This window comes from Etheostoma spectabile, chromosome 2 (genome assembly GCF_008692095.1).
Source record: "Etheostoma spectabile isolate EspeVRDwgs_2016 chromosome 2, UIUC_Espe_1.0, whole genome shotgun sequence".
NCBI classification, from domain to species: Eukaryota; Metazoa; Chordata; class Actinopteri; order Perciformes; family Percidae; genus Etheostoma; species Etheostoma spectabile.
In genome coordinates this window covers 22,111,613-22,129,549 of record NC_045734.1, presented here as the reverse complement: position 1 = coordinate 22,129,549, position 17,937 = coordinate 22,111,613, and the positions used below count along the sequence as shown (strand labels likewise).

The 17,937-nt window shown below is 37.4% G+C and overlaps 1 protein-coding gene and 1 long non-coding RNA gene across 4 annotated transcripts in view; one reads left to right on the top strand and one right to left on the bottom strand.

Moving 5' to 3' along the window:
* Positions 1 to 14,308, bottom strand: part of pkd1a (polycystic kidney disease 1a) — a 59,037-nt gene extending 44,729 nt beyond the window's left edge. For 2 of the 3 annotated variants that reach the window (XM_032539644.1, XM_032539653.1), the window contains exon 1: positions 13,616 to 13,890. In XM_032539644.1, the coding sequence (XP_032395535.1) occupies positions 13,616 to 13,890 (275 nt within the window). Of the gene's footprint in view, positions 1 to 13,615 lie in introns of all 3 variants that reach the window. The other variant, XM_032539634.1, reaches the window with a different exon arrangement.
* LOC116704306 (uncharacterized) lies at positions 10,680 to 17,389 on the top strand. The gene is made up of 3 exons (XR_004335652.1): positions 10,680 to 10,837; positions 13,618 to 13,939; positions 16,065 to 17,389. It is a non-coding gene; the product is annotated as an uncharacterized LOC116704306 (long non-coding RNA).
* Positions 17,390 to 17,937: the final 548 nt, after the last annotated feature.

Below are 17,937 nucleotides of genomic sequence, written 5' to 3'. Positions count from 1 at the left end.
CACACGCACACACGCACACACGCACACACGCACTATTACATGCTGTCAATAAAGGCAGGAAAAACAAAACTCCAATGAAAATCATCTCAAAAACAAATGCAAAAGCCCAGTTTGAATTTTCTTCCCTACTTGTTTTTATGAAATTGCACACACAAAAACTCTGGGTTTAGGCTTAACTTTGCTAACCCATTAATCTCATTTCAAAGCACTTCCCCTGCTACTTCCACTTGTCTTGTTTTATTTATGACAGTGTAGATGCATCTTCCCCACACTGCTGAAATCTACGTTATGTGTATGCATGCACCTATCATCAGCTGTTATTTCTCTATGATCAATATCAAAATATTAACCAACATTTTTAGACAGAAGTCACAACAAAGCAAACAATAAATGAGAAGAACATAAAATGATTTCAAATGCAAAACACCAGAAGTTGACTTAAAAAAATAGGAGTGTAAAATTGGGCACACAAAAGTAATCAATAAAGTTACATTTTTGTATGTGCCTTTGATTGGCATTTTGTAAATAGCTGTGTAGACTTAAAAAGTATACACATTTATTCAAATTGGCTAACCTTTGTGAAAGAGTAAGGATGGATATTAGTTTATTTTTGTCTTCCTCGACTTCACTCTAAATAAATGTGTACACTTGTCTGTGTTGTATGAGCTGCACTAACTCTCCCTACATGGTGTTTAAAAAATAAATACCAGTTATGGCATATGCTTGGTTTTTGTGTGTTTGCATTGTTTATACATCTGGCCACCGGCCTTTTGAAATATTAAAATGTAAAGAAGGCTTCAATTTCATTTGACCTTTAGCAGGATAGATGTTAGTTAGACTGTCAGCAGCAGAAACATGCTAATTAAATGTCAAAGATTAAATACAATTATCACTTCTTTCATGACACATAATATGAATACATTTATAGAATGCTGTTTCAAATAAGGCTTTTCTCTGTCCTTTAACTTGTGTCATCAAAAGTAGGAGAATTACATTTTAAGCAGACTTTGCTGCTCTTGAAACTGACAGGTCTAAAGACCGGGAAAGCAGTGGTGATTACATGCAAACAGCAGATTAACGACATGTCTGCATCCTGTGTGTACATAGTGTGTTGAAATCAGGCAATTCCACATGTGCATAGTTAAACAACGTTTCAGAATCATAAAACATAATCTTGTAAGCACTGCTGTGTAAACTGGCATAATGTGTCCTGTATGCATTTGGCCTCAAGCAATCAAGCTGTTTATGCAGCACTGCTTAATGTATTTTATTTCATGTTTTTAAAGCTCCACATAAACTGATGCAACAAATGAAACAACGAAAGCAAAAGTCAGCAGAGAGAACTATAATGAAGTATTTGTTACATTAGCAGTTAGTTAACCGAGACATGGAAAGCTGGTCGGCTGCCGGCATAAAAAATGAAGATGAAAATGACTAATACAACTTGGTCCTCCATCCTGTTGATCTTTGTCTCCCTATATTGACTCTGTTCACTGGGCTCTCTGCTCATTCTGTTTCACTTGTTGCATCAGTTTAATGTGTGTCTCTCAAGTTCATGGACATGAAATAAATAAGACTCAAATCGTTTGACTCCCCACCCAGACAGGTCCACAGAGATGGAGCACCTGTGAACTTAACAAATCGGAGAATGCTTTTGCGTTATTTGCTTATTCTCATGATTATGTTTCAGTTGCATTTTTCTGTGACAGGGTTACGTCAGAAAACAACATAGTAATGGCATTTCACTTGCAAAACAAGCTTTTTGTTATGAATTTGAATTAGGTTATGACATTGACTGAAAATTAAAAACACACTCTTGACTTGCAGCATCTCATTAGAAATGTTTGGAGTGTTGTAATTCCTTCAGCATCAAAGCTCCTTGTTAGCACTGAGCTCACTCAGTTATTTTGAAATATCTAGAGTGTGTCTGTGACTCTCGGTGACGAGCATGACCAGACTTCATAAATACACAGACACACACACAGACACACACACAACACCCACACAAGACCACACCGACACAACACACAACACACGACACACACACACACACACACACACAGACACAGACACACACACACACACACAGAACATGGGAGCGGCCTTGTCTTCTCTCCCTGTGTTTCCTTGTCAATCTCTCTCTTGGCTGTTTATATGTAAACACAGGAAACAAAATCCAATTATTACTCTCCACTTCTTTCTGTGGGTAAGGTAACAAGAGGGAGACAACAAATTAAGTTGTCGTTTTGTCGAACTGGGGCAAAAGGCAAGTGTTTCCTTTGCACTCTCATTGCCGAGCACAACACAGTCCAAAGTATAACATTTAAAATTGGCTGCATGCAAAACATACAATAATCTTTAGGGTGTTAAGAGATGTAACAAGTAAAACATTGCAAGATTTCATCTTAATAGGTTTATCCTCTCTTGCTTAATCTTTCATTTCTATTCTACTTTCGTCTTCACATTCAAATGCAATGCAGAGATTACACGTTACACAGGGGCATTGGTAAGGTAAGGTAGGCTTCGTTACTGCAAGATTCCCTCAGACGTATCCATCAGTCAGTCTTGCTTTCTTCTCAAATGCAGGTCAATTGTAGATAATCCGAGCTAACTACATTACCACAATGCTGAGAAAACGTGCATCTGTTGTATTATGCACGGCTATGTCACTTAAAGCTGCCATAATAATTTACTTGTATTCTTACTTTAATAGAGATCCAAGTGTTCAAGTTATTTTATAGTTATTTTTGTAAAGTCGGTTTTTCCAACAATAACAACAACAACAACCTGCATGCTTAATTCATGTCTCTGTGTGCTATTTACTATGACTCTCAAGCATGTTTTCAGTTACACAGCAGGACCCTTACAGTACATACTATTGTACTGCCTAAATGCACTCAGTGATTCAATAGATGCCCTTCAATATTCTGTATATAAGTGAAATGTTTTTCTTGAAGTGATAATCTGCCCAAAAGCTATCTTTTGAGTGTCAAACACTCACCCTCTATTTCTATATATTTCTGAGAAGTTCTCCAATGCAGGTGTGACATAGCTTTTATGGTAAAATATACAAGAAACAAAGTTTGGGTTTCCACAAAATAGTTATGGCGCTCCGATAACGTGCGTGGGGCAGCGGCTTATACGCTGTCCCATACTAACAGCTTAAAACTTTTATATGTTTAACTGTTTTAACTGCTCTTTAATGTTTAATTTCTTGTACTGTACTGCAACTTTTATTATTTAAATCGTTTTTATGTAAAACATAAGCATGTTACAAATAAAGCTGCCTTGCCTTGCCTCTAGATACAGTTGTAAACAGTGGCTGTAAAAGTGGCTGTGGTCAGCTTGAATTTGATCCATTTCAATAGATTCCATGGGTTATAACTTTCTAAAACATGCATAAAAACCTTTCAAACCACTCCTACAGCATAACCCTCTTCTCCGCTGTCCAGTTTTCTCAAAATGCAGCTAAATTGTCAAAGCTAGGATGCTCATACTTGTGTTTAATGTTTTTAGCCGTAAATGTATATAAGTATGGCTGTTTAGAACATATTGAGCATAAGGATGGATTGCAGAGGGGTGGATTATGCTGCAAAAATTATGTGAGAATATTCTATGAATAATTGTGCTGCCACTATTTAGATCTACTAAAACAGAATGGAATTTAGCTTTCCACATTGCAAATTTTGAGTAGACAATCACTTTAAAGATTGTTTAGTTATTTCTGTCCAACCTACTCTGAATATTGCAGTGGATGAATAATGTGCATGCATGTGACCTGTCTGCGTGTGAATGTACTTGTTTTGATTTAATAGCATCAATATTTCCTTGTCAAACCTTGCCTAAACTATATGGCAATTAATGGTGTGTAATATAATAAGAAGACAAGCCTGGAAATGGTAAACTCATTCAACTCATTTCTTTTTCAGGCTTTTCTGTCTGTGAACACAACACATCTGACAGAGATTGGGCAGGAAAAATTACAGCAAGCTATGTGAGTGATGCCCACATGTGCACAAGAAAGTCTATGACAGAGCATTTTACTCTGTCAGTCGTTAGTAAATGTAAATGTGCTGTATTTATATAGCGCTTTTCCAGTCTTAACAACTGCTCAAAGCGCTTTTTTACATCTACAGGAAACATTCACCATTCACACACACATTCATACTCTGGGGCCGGGGCTGCCGTACAAGGTGCCACCTGCTCATCAGATAAACATTCACACACACTCACATGCGCAGCACCGGGGGCAACTCAGGGTTCAGTGTGTTGCCCAAGGACACTTCGACAATGACTGCAGGGGCGGGGATCGAACCACCAACCTTCCGATTGGCAGGCAACCACTCTACCACTGAGCCACAGCCGCCCTGTTAGTTGTCTTTGTTTTGGGAGGTGTGAGTGAGAAGAGTTGCAGTGCAAAAAAAGTTTAAGTAACCTTTAAAAGGCACAGGACCAAAACACACACGCCACACGCATGCATGCATGCACGCACACACAGGCCATCTTACAAAAATTCCTTCTTCCGTCTACCTTGTAACCACCACCATCACATAAATTAGTTAATAATAGAACCAAGACATTTCTGTTACCACCAGTTAAAAATTACATGGACACACACACACACACACGCAGACAGAGCATGGGAGCTGCCTTGTCTTCTCTCCCTGTTTCTTCTCTCTGGAATGTCTGCGCTTCTGAGAGTGATGTCATTAGTTACTATTGCCATGGAAACAAAACAAATTCTCCCTTGCATATGGCTGGTAGATTAAATTTTTCCTTTACCACTGCATTAAAGCCAGTGTGTGTGTGTGTGTGTGTGTGTGTGTGTGTGTGTGTAGAAGTGGTGAAGGAACCATCTCTGGAGGAGAGGAGCAGAGATTGAACACCCCCAAAAAGTGAATATGAGATTGAGATTGAGTCTTGTCTGTCGGACAGCTGCAAAGCCTCAGTGCAAACACAAAACTGCTCGCTGTAAATAGACTTTTCTAAAAAACGCATCACCACACTTGCAGTACATCTGTGTGTGTGTGTGTATGCATTTTGCTGCAATGGTTACACCACAAATTTGACATTAGCATGTGTAAGACCATGCGTGTGTTCATGTCACAGTTCATGTAAAGTGTGCACTGCTCAAGACAGATGGACTCTTAAGAAAGGATGTAAAGACAATTAGTTTGGAAACTAAATCCTTACTTTCTTTACCAAGTTAACCTCTACACAATGCAACCTCTTCCATTTCCAACCAATCTACTGGAATTGGAAAAACTGTTCATATAGAAACAGCATACAGAATCAGTACACATGGACATGTTGCTGTAACTGCCTACAAAGTTTTAAATTTGGGTTTTGTTGAATTCAAATGTACAAATTTCTTTACAGCCACACAAGAAGCATGGCTATATTTCAAACTAATAACCAAATCCGATTAGCTACTCACCAGCTCCTGTACACATTAGACATTTTTAATAAGTAGAAAACCCATTTACATTTACAGAGGTGAACTGGTAACTTTTTTTTTTTTAAGATGATTTTTTCGGGCATTATAGGCACAAAAGGGGCGAGAGAGGGGGAACCGAAGGTTGTGCTCGCACCCACGGCCACTGCGTTGAGGAAGCGGCCCCAGGTGAACTGGTAACTTGGATGGCATCATAGTTAGCAATTAATGATGTTATAGTTACACCTGTTTTTGAAGGGTCAACATTAACTTAAATTGTTTCACAGATTTTATTTTTGGTAAAATATTTAACTTTTTTAAGGGGGGAAATTACTTTGAATTGAGTATATATTAAAGTTAATTTCAAAAAAATATTGCAAAGATAATTTAATTAAATGTATTAATTTATTTGACAGGGACAGTGTACATTAATTAACATTGCTGTAAATGCAGCAGAATTAGCCAAAACGCTATTTTTCATCCGTTGTCCCTGGACAAATCTTAAAATTGTCTCCCTAAAAAACAACAAGAAGAAGATTGCAGTGAACAATACATATATAAAAAGCAGTAAAACAGATAAAACTCTTCAAAGCCCGTTGATAAATGCAGTGTACAAGTTTGCTAACACAGACATTAGGGTAAAATATAAAAAAAATATACTACACATTGACACAACAGAGTAACAAGTGGCAGCACGGTTGGGATGAGGGAAAATACATATTGTTTTTAATGCTGACATGTCTGATGTGTTATGAACCAGTTTTTTAGATGTTTTTTGAACATAGTATACCTATGTGGTGAGTTCTCTAATGTTCTGCGGGACAGAGTTCCACTCCTGTGCTGCTGTGACTGAAAAGGCACTCTGACTAAATGCACTTTTCCACAGAGGAACAACAGAGTCTCCTCGGGCCGACCCTTGCGCTAGTCTCTGTGTGGTGTTCCTGATGGTTACAAACTGACTGAGTGGAGGAGATGACAGACCATGGAGGATTTTGTTTAACAGACAGAGGTTTGAACACTTGATGACATTTTCCCAACTTAAAAGCTTATGCTTTTGTAAAATGGCACAATATTGATATCTTGATGGTTTTTTGATCCAGAATTTTGATTGTCTGTTTGTAAAGTGACTCCAAAGATTTTAGTGTTGTTTTGTTTGCCTGTGACCAGGTTGTAAGACAGTAAGAGATGTGAGACCCTACTGTACATGAACATTTTAGCTGCCTGAAGTGACAAGTGTGAGCTTATGAACCGGAAATGTGCAATATTAAATTTTACGCAATTGTAGACCTTTTTTATCTGTAATTTAAAAGTTAGTTTAGAGTCTTTTAGAGAGCTTAGGTATTTGAATTCTGACACAACTTTTAGTTTTTCCCCTGTCACATAAATATCTGCCCAATTATTTGCAATGTTTGATTTAGAAAAGTACATGGAAACTGTTTTATTTACATACAAGTTTTTGTTTTGTTTTTACCATGGGTATAAATGACTGTATCATCTGCGTAAATCTGAACATAAACGTCTGGACAAACTGAAGGGAGGTCGTTTATATAAAGTGAAAATAGCAGTGGCCCAAAAGTGGCCGAGTGGTAATCGCTGATCCTGACGGACTGTGAACGATTCAATAGATATGATTCTATCCATTTTATTGCATCTGAGGAGAAGTTATATTTTCTTAGTTTGGTTAATAATATTTTATGGTTTACAGTGTCAAAGGCTTTTTTTAGATCGAGAAACACAGCACCAACCACGCCACCTTTATCCAGCAAATGTTTGATATTTTCTATGAAAAAACAATTAGCAGTTTCCGTGAAGTGTTAAGTTATGAAAAATGTAGTGGTATTCAAATGTGTTATTATTTGTTGGAAAATTAGTTTCTCTGGGACTTTTGACACTGTAGGTATGATGCTTGTAGGTTAATGTGCTAACATGCTGTACAGGTAGTGAGAAATGAACTGTGAGAGTCCTAAAAGATCAACTGGCACCTCCTCACACAACTAACGATAGCATGAAAAGGAGGTTAGCATGCTATCATTAACGTAACACAGTTTAACACACAGAAGCCCCCTCACTAAAGCAACGCTAGCATTTAAAAGGTACGCAAAGATGCAAAAGGGATATTAACAAGCAATAATTTAATGTAAATTGTAAGCATATCAGCATTAACAAGTACATCAAAGCACAGCTTAAACAAAGTACTTGATGCTAACAAAGTAGCTACAGTAGCCTGGAGCAAAGACTGATGATGGCTGACTCAAGTTTGACAACACAGAGCTAAGCCTGACATATATAGTTTGTGTTCAATACAAAATAAAAAAATCTAGTGTTTCCTCAGACGTTTGTTTCCCAGCAACTGTGAAGCACCTATGTGTCTCTTTGCTTTTATGAAAAGTCTCAAGCTTGTACTGTAATTTAAAGAGTAAAGCATTTCCCTTGACACTGACATGGCTTCTGTTATTTTTTATTTGTCTGACCTAACTGAATTTAATGTTTTTACTGTAGCCTATATACAAAGGGTCAAATGACTGCATATATTAGAACTCCACAATCATCAATAATTCTTTATTTTATTTTTTTTACTATTGACCACGGTTACCAAACTTTTAAAAGGAAAATAACAGCAATGAAATTGAAGATTGAAATACTAAGCAATGCATTAAAAAACAAGTTGCCAAATAAATCATTCTATAATTCTATTCTATAAATTATATTATTCTATGAATTATATTACACCAACCTCTTGTCTTCCAGTGTGAACTGAATAATAAGAATAAACTGTGTACTTTCTGACTGAAATTCTCATCCCCTCTCTCTGTCTACTGTCCCAGGTCAGGCATAGCACCACAATAAATGGTGTTACAGCATTCTGCATACTAAACAAAAACTATAGAGACTTTAAAAACCTTAGGGGAATCCACAAGCATACCCCAAAAGTGACTTCAGAGTTGCATAAACTGTGTGAAGTCTGTGTAAAGTGCTAAGAGATTTTTATGATGTGTGTGGTTTGGAACAGATGGACTGGTGTGTAATAGGAATGCTTTTCTCCAACTGTACTTTGTCATATGATAAAAAATATATAAATATATATACCAGCTGTATGTCTAAAATATTTAAATATGAGGCCAGGTAGGGGCACAGAGGAGATTAGAAGATAATTGCTTCAACTCTTTTTTAGGTCCTTTCTCATTGCGTTCTTGCTTCAGTTTCTTTACTACCGTCTAACCTTTTAATTCATCATTTGAAAATCTATTGCTTTTCACTGAAAGGAAAACTGTTTTGTCATTGCCATTGCCAAAGGCTTTCTGACATTAAACAGAAAAAAAGTTTAAAATCCCCTCCAGGCTTACGTAGCATGTGTGTATATTTTAGACCAGACTCTATACAGCGAACTTTATAGTAGTAATATATCAATATTTCTAAGCCTTGATGAAATAGCCTTTTATAATCAGCAATCAGGATTTTTCTTGTAGGAAAAATAGTTTAGAGTCTAATTTAGCCTCTGATAAATGCAATAAGATTAAACCGACCAGTAAACACATTGACTTTGAATTCACTTGAAACCAGTGCAAGTTTTAATGCCAGTCCATCAAAACGAAAACAGGGTGCACAACTCCTCTACAGTACATTGCTATTTTAACCAAATCACCAAATTCATCAGGGAGTTGTCTGAGGCCGTTTCCAGATTCCTTACATACAATAAAATGATCTTGTGATCGCTATATCACCATAAATACAAAACAATATCCTTTCCTAAAAAGTAGTACTGCTTCATACTGGCTTCCTCTCATCTATTTATCGCAAAAGTAAACAAATGAGTAAATAAATGTGCATGAAAAGCATTGAAATCACTATGGACTTGACAACATTTCCAGGGTTTCCAGCAGCATTTTATAGTGAAGGCATCTTGCCTCACTTGAAATAAGGAGTGTTTTGCTACGGTGTCTGGGTTGATGAAACGGTGTGCACCAGGCTTTGAGGTACATCGGTGGGTGTGTCAGAGGTGTTAACAAATCAGCTGAGATGTGCATGTACATTTGTTGTATTTAAAAAGGTAGTGCACTTGCACACACAACAAAGTGTTCAACACACCACGGTTTCAGTTTAAATAAAAGTTAAACATGTATTTATTGAGTGAGGCAACTGTTATTTGTCATTTAGTAGTTATGCTGATAATGAAGTGATATCTGAATGCCTATCATGTTTCTACAATGGAGATGAAAACATATCTATAAACAGATATCTGCATATGAACAGAATCTGGGAGACGGAATAAGATTTTGGTATCGGAAGCGTTCTGATTTTCATTTGTAATCCGAGTAATATTGACTGAAATGCAATCTCAGAAACCGGTGGCTATCATCTGACAATTATTTAGCTTTTGATTAGCTTTTTTATGTATTTATCTGCATTCATTTGGAGATATCTGTTTATAGAGATTAGCCAAAATGTTGTCTGGACCTAAAACATCTCCAAAAGGTTTTGACTGTAAACAATGACTGGCACACAGAAGAGGAAGTTGTGGTCCTGATAGCCAGTGGCTACACTGGACCCCCCAAAACAGTGTCCCTTGTCCTCGCAGACTAAATCTCTGATTGCCAATGGGTTCCAAGATTAAAGATGAAACAATTAATCTATAAGTCAATCAATCAGCAACTATTTTGATAATCAGTTAATGGTTTCAAGCAAAAATGACAAATATTTTTTGAATCCAGCTTCTCCAATGTGTGATTACCTTCCTTATCTCATTTGATAGTAAACTGAAAATCTCTGGACTTTGGACTGTTGGTCAGACAAAACACTTACTTTGGGCGTGTGGTTGTGATGGGCATTTTCCGCTACTTTTGGATTTTTTTAAATAAATGATTAATGGAGAGAATAATCAATGAAATAATTGATGATTATGAAATATCAGTAATTTACTTTGTCTTAGCATGTACATACTGACATTGTGAATAACATTGCGCACACAAACACACACACACACACACACACACACACATATACACACACATACACACACACACACACACACACACACACACACACACACACACACACACACACACACACACACACACACACACACACACACACACACACACACACACACACACACACACCTAGCCTATTATACATTAACATCATCCCTCCTAGTTGATGTGTAAAGACACTTGACACCAATCCAAGGGCAGATCCACAGTTTGTTTACTCCTCCAAAGTCTCAAATTCACACACACCAGTGCCAATAACAAATTGGACTCAAAACACAAAGAGAGAGAGAAAACATTCCAATCTAGGACTGGAGGAGGGCATTGCTATCTAATACATTACATCTTTGAGTCCTGCACTCTCATCTCTCTGTCTCTCTGCCTCAGACAGTCTGGCTATTACCTTGACCAAGTCCCTGTAAGTAAATTACTTTCTTTCATTCTTTAAATAATGATTGGATAGGTACAAGCACTACCTGCAGCATTATAAAATAAATACCGCTAAGTTCTCCACTGGATCTTGGCTGGAGACTTAATCAAAATATATGATTTTAATTTAATGTTTCTGCTTATAGGGTGGGAGCAGCATACAAGAAGCCAAATTAGTGAGGACAGTAATGTTCACAGTGAGTCACCTCCACATGAGGCTTCGGCTGGAACAGCAGAGCCAAGGAGGTTTGTCTAAACTGATGCAATTAGCGCTCCAATAGAGTCTGACATGATTAAAGACAGATCCTGCTGCAGGGTCTGCCTTTAATTAACAGGGCACCTAGCACTCCTCCCATGTACAAATACTATAACTACAGTGGGCACAATTGGAGCTACATGTGCAAAACTCTAACTACAATCTGCACTACCAACAGTCACCTGAGCTTAACAGCTCACATCAGCTGCAAAACTCATTCCAAGCAGCACAACTCTTACACACATCTAAAAACAGGCTCAGTGCAGCCAAACACTATGCACAATCCTCACTGAGACGCACACTGTCACACAGAACACACTGAGAGTAAAAACACTAACATCAAACACTACTACGGAAAATACTAACTTTCTCATCTTTACAGCTTGAATACTTTGAATTACTTGACACTACTTAATAGTTTCTTTAAAGAAAATACATACCAATATTACTAAAATACTAATACAAAAATTCCTAATATAACAATTTTCACATAAGGTAAAGAAGAAGGAAGGAAAATCAGCAGTTTGCTTCAATATAGTATTTTGTCTCTAGTAATTTATGGAATTACTGGAAAAAAGTAAAGGTACAAAACAGTAACAAAGAATAGTGTGACTGATCCTGCCTCTCTCCAGCATCATGTGGGAAGTTGTCTTCATCACATTGGATGTCTGCATCACCTCTAAATACTAATGAATGTGGTGTTCCTATTGCTTTCACCTCCATTACTTTCTGAAACACAGTAAGAACGCAGTTTTACTATTGTAAAGATATGGTGTTTTATAGCTGTGTATGTAACCTCAGACATCTTACCTAGACATATTGGTATCTATCTTTGCTCTTTTACCTGTTTCTCTCAAACGGTACAGTGTATAATGTTTTTTTTTTAATTCTTATTTGGTGTTTGTATACAAAAAAGGTGTTCTGAGCTTTCTCTATATAAATATATATATAATATATATATAATAAATACCGTATATGTTCACTAACTAGTCTAAAACAAGACACCTGCTGTATTTTCAGCTAAAATTGCAACCAGCAGTGTTTGATAGGCACCAGACTGAAATCTATTCGGTTTTGACTGCGTGGATGACAGTTGTGACAGCAGTGCGTTAGCATTTGAGCAACGTGCTGTAAATCCACACGGTTGTGCACGTTGTGGTTAAAGTCATGGGATAAGTGTGTAGACTTTTGAAAACTGTGTTCAAGCAGTGAAAATCGAACTAGAGTTTGGGCCACATGAACGGCTGCTCTGCAGACTGTAGTTTGAGTTTTGCACATGTGACTCCAGTTGTGTCCAGTGTTGTTTAGCGATCCTTCTTGAGATGAGGGTAGAAGTTTAAATTCATTCAAAATAATAACAATTATGCACATTGTATTTTTTGTTGTTGTATATCAAAAACCTAATTTAATCGATATTCACATGCTTATTTAGTTAGGTCTTTTAAAGTTCCAAAATAATGTCAATTGACTATAGGCCTGGTAAATCTCTAACTTAAATAAAAGTGTAGTGTGAGGGGAGATAAATAATGTATAACATATGTCTTCCGTTGGTGCAGAACAGAATGTTCTCGCTGCTACTCCATTTAAGCTACCAAAACTGAGACACAAATACACGAATAACACACACATCCACCCACACACACTGTGGCCTTTAATAGGAGCCTGTGCCACACAAGAAAAAGGTCACTCTCATGCATAGAAAGTCCTACCCATTTTAGTATTATAAATGTTGCATGTTTTTCATGAAATTTAATTTATAACAATCTACACTGGTGCACAGTACAGGTTCAGTGTAAAGTTTTTCAAGGCCACATTATAATTGAATTACCACGTGTCAGAGTGCTTTTGCATGGTCAGAAATTATTGCAAAAAAATAATTAATCAAAATAATTAATCCAAATAATAAATGCATTACCAATTTTCAATGATACACAATGCAGAAAAGCAGTAGGCTAAATACATTACACATTACAAATACACACATTTAAGAAGCTGCAAAAATATCCTAATATACCTTTTTTGCTTCACTGGTGACTCAAATGATTAATCGATTATCAAAATAGCTGCTAACTACATTTCTGTCAATTGACCTATCGATTGAGAAATTGGTTTTGCTTCTCGCGTGACACCAAACAAAAAAGCACAAAAAAACTAAACTTAAAGGGGTAGCATAAAGATCTACCTTTTTCTTAATTGTAAATGAAGCAAAAAAAACAGTAATGTGGTGTCAAAAAAAATTGTACACCAGCCAGTTACTAGGTCACCACATGGCAAACAACCATCAACACACAAATTTGTCAAAGGAATAACAAAAACTAAGCAAGTTGCCTATTAGGTTACTTGCTTTCCATGTTGTGAGACTTAAATGAATATACCCCAGTAGATCCATTTTAAATTTTCATTAGAGTGAACTTAAAACTATTCTAACCATTAAAACCTAGTTAAATTGAGTTCCAGTACCCTCCACTAGACATCCCTGACCTCATAAGCCTGTTTGGGCACTTTACTTACAGTACGTTGGTGGCCAGCGGGACGTCGGCCGCAGCTGGGGCCCTCTCCAGCCCGATGTTGGAGCAGTTGACGACGCAGGATGGCTGGGGCCCCGCCAGCGCGCAGCTGCAGTTAACGGGACAGGGGCTGCAACTCCTGCCGCCGTCCCCTTGCGGCCCGGAGCCCCATGCCTCCAGGCAGCAGAGCGCCACAAGCAGACTGGAAAAGAAGCTAAACCTCGGGAAGCAGACGCCATGTTTTCGCTTGGATAAAGTCTGTCCATTTCCACAAGGCATAGCTCACTCACATCTCATCGCCTCTGATGGTGCAAGTCCTCTCAGTCTGGTAAGGAACAAAATACACAGGACAAAGGCAAACACGCGTCCTTTTCCAACGGCTTTCATGTGAGGAGACACAAAGTGAAGAAGGGCTAACCCCTTTGACGCTGTTTTCTCCCCTGCGTTTTCTTCTATTCTTCTGGTCGGATGCCCCTCTTCTAAAAATCTAACGGAGCTTCTTCAGAATCCTTTCAGGGGGAAAAAAAGTTTTGGAGAACTTCCTCTCTCCTCCTCTTTCCACTTCATGCAGTTCCTTGAGCCGCCGCTGAGAGCTGCAGGCGCAGTGATTTATGTCCCCTCATTCCTTTCTGAATGTTAATTTAATTTAATTTATACTTTTTATTAATCCCCAGTGGGGAAATTAAGATAAAGCACGTACAACTTTTATATTGTACTTTCAGTCTTGTGTTGAACACAACGTACAAAACAACAACAAAAACAACATAACAACAACATAAAAAGTCCGATTGGTATATGTTGTGGGCTCAAAGGTGAAATACTCATAGGCTTTATAAAGCTGCTGTTTTTTTGTTTCAGTTTTTTTTGCCAGAAGTGGAGACATATCCAGTTTCCCACAATTAACAGCTCTCCTGACTCCATATAAATACATACACACATACATATATAAATACACACATACATACATACATACACACATACACACATACATACATGCACACCTGGACTTAAATTCACACCTGGTCACTTTATAATAATTTTTAACACTGGACTAAACACTTTAATCATGATTATAATTTATGGTCTTTTCTTTGTTTATTTGACAAATGTTCTCATTGTTGTTATTATTTTTATTGGTATTTTGTTGATTTTGTTGTCTTTATACTGTCTTTTTATCTATTTTTTATTTCTTTGTTCTTGCTAAAAACTGCTGATGGAACTTTCAATTTCCTGCGGGAGTCATCCCAAAGGATCAATAAAGAGAAGTCTAAGTCTAAGTCTAAGTCTATAAAGGCAGCCTTTTGTGTTTCTAACAGTAACTGAGGCTTTAAATGTGAGTTTCCCCCCCTTTTTTCTACAATAACCAGATATCATACTTGACAATATTTACAGTATTCATTCCCTTTGCTGTTCCTCTGAAGTGCTCACAAAGAGGTGGAGGGTTTTCAGCTGGTCCGTCTCTATTGTCGTTTTTCAGAAAGCCAGTCTCTGGGCCTAAGCACAGCTTAAGTTTAAGCCAAGTGAAGATGGACTCTTTCTAAATTCAGTGCAAGCCCAAGGTCAAGGTCAAGGTCACTTTATTATCCCCGAGGGGAACTAGCAGTAACAGTAAAAATATACACCAAACTACAAAAAAAGGAACATGAACGCAACCACAATAGGACTACAACATGAATTAGAATTTGAATTGACAGAATATTATTAACAAGTGGGATAACAGCCGGGATGAATGACCTTTTGAATCTATTGGTTCTGCATTGCAGCAAACTATATCTACGCCCGGAGGGAAGCAACATTAATTCACCCCACAAGGGATGGCTCTTGCCTTCTTCAAGGATCTGGCCTTATACAGGTCATGTAGGTCACCTGAGGGTGTGCCGTCAATTTTGCTGCACACCTTCACAATACCTTGCATGCGATTTTTGTTTTTTTTGTTTTTTTGTTTGGTTTAAAGTGACTTGTGCCAACAAATAAAAGAGAAAGTAAGAACTGATTCGTTAAGGAGTAAAATATTTTCATAAAAGCAGTGTCAACATTAAAACCGAAATTTAATTTTAGCTAAATTTATGGATGCTTTATTGGCACAACCCCGTTACAATTGTGCAAAATCAGTATGTGCATATGTGTCTGTGTTTCATTATCTCTGCAGAAGAAGAGCTCAGGATTCTATATGGATTCTAATATATATATATATATATATAAATATATATGTGTGTGTGTGTGTGTACAAAAAACATGAATTTGTATCACTGTATATAGCAGCTGGCCCACATTCCTTCATATAGAGGCGGTGATTTGACAGCTGATGATATGATATGATATAATACTCACTGTGAAATGTTTCTGAAGTGTAGAAATGATACTGTCCTGCTCTGCTGTGATTTGTGAAATGGCAGTTGTAAAACTTCCTTCACATTTCAGAAACACGTCCCCCTCCCTTTCTCTCTCTGCAGTATTTCCTGAAGCAGTGCAGGGCACGTGTTGGAGGTGTTTCCTGGGTATTTGACTTGGCCGGGGCCCAGCCATCCTCCCTGCTGGCGGCTGGTGCTCTGTACAAAGAAAAGAAGAGTTCCACAATAACTCTTGTACTTTCTCATCCTCATTGGCAGCATTTCATTTTCATATTTGAAGCAAAATATGTGTGAATGGAAGAGTGGATGGACCAAATGTGAAAATTTTGAAAAGTACATAGAAAAAGATAGCGATAGACATCACAGAGAAAATTATAGTGACTATTCATAGTGGCTTAAACATCTGTGTCCCTTAATCAGTATAAAAAAATGATAAAACACGACACCCTAAAATATTTCCTAAGAAAATTAAAGAGTCAAACACTGCCAATGAGTTGTACTTTGATGTCATGAGGCAGTGCGTCCTGTAGAGTGGACATTTCATTTTGGGATGACACTCTTCATTTGGTGGCAGGTGTTTGAGAATGAAGCTTTACACACTTTCCTACCAGAGAATCTTATCTCATGGTGGAAGTGACACATCTCTAAAAGATACAGAGGCCTTTTACACAGGGAGATTTTTGGGGCTTTTACAGTTAACAGGGAAAAGGAGGGAGGGAAGTGACACAAAGGTTGAGACAATCCATGTCAAGTTTAATTGCATGATGCATAATTACAGTTAGAGTCTCAAAGGGCTTCACAAGCCCACATTATTAATAGACACAATATAACTCATCACATTCAAGCACAGAGAAAAGGGTGTTGACCACTGAGTCACCAGAGTGCTCCCTAAAAATAGACACAGTGATTTTCTTTTATTATGTTCAGGTTGGTAAGATTTTGTTGAATTGAATAAAATCATCTGCCTATTAAGTTAATTTGACAAAATTCTGCTCTTCAAATGACAGACTCTGAACAAAATAAAACAAACAATATACAATTATATATGTTAGGTTAACGTTAACATGCAAACATGCTAACAATAAACCTGATAACATACTGATGTGTAAAAGCGCTTAGGACATACTGTTAATCATGTATAATGCAGGTATACGTTCTCTATCGCAGTGTGACAGCATTATTTGCTAATTCACACTAACGCAACGTACAGTGAAAGTGAAGTTGTACTGAAATGACTGTAGTTCTGCTGGTATTTCGTCATAAACCAAAGTATAGAACAAATTAAAATTACGACTAGATGATGGTGCTACTGTAGATGAAAAGGGAATGGACCAAAGTTATTAAAGTTCATCCTTAGAGGGGCATACATATTCCAAATTTCACGGCAATTCATCCATCAATACATTTCACTCAAATGTCAACCTTATAGTGAAGGTCAGGGGATCAATAAAGTTATTAGGATTCATCCTCTGGAGAACGTGATGTCTGTACAAAATTTCACGTCAATCCATCCAATTGTTGTTGAGATATTTTAGTTTTCATCAAAGAGGTAGACCGACTGACTGACTGCCAATGCCATTTCTGTAACCACACTGCAGTGTGGCAAATAACAACACAATGAGTTATTGACGTTGTCATGTGTTTATTTTTGCTATATTATGATATATAACTATACCAGAAACACATTCTTTATAATACCAGGATATGGATTTGTGTCACTAAACAGGTATACAGTTCATGCAGATCTAACCCCATATACATGAAACTGTGTGTGCTGATAAAATTTGGCCATTACAGACTAGTTGAGCTGCCCTGCTGAACAACTTCCTCCACATGTATGAAATGTTGTATTTGGTATCTGTCTGGCCTAGACTGGTCCAGTCTGGTCCGTGTGAAGGTAAAATAAGCTTGGCTCCTGCTTGGTCATGGGGAGGCTCTTACAGCCTGGCCAGGAAAACAGCACTTACTGAGGCCT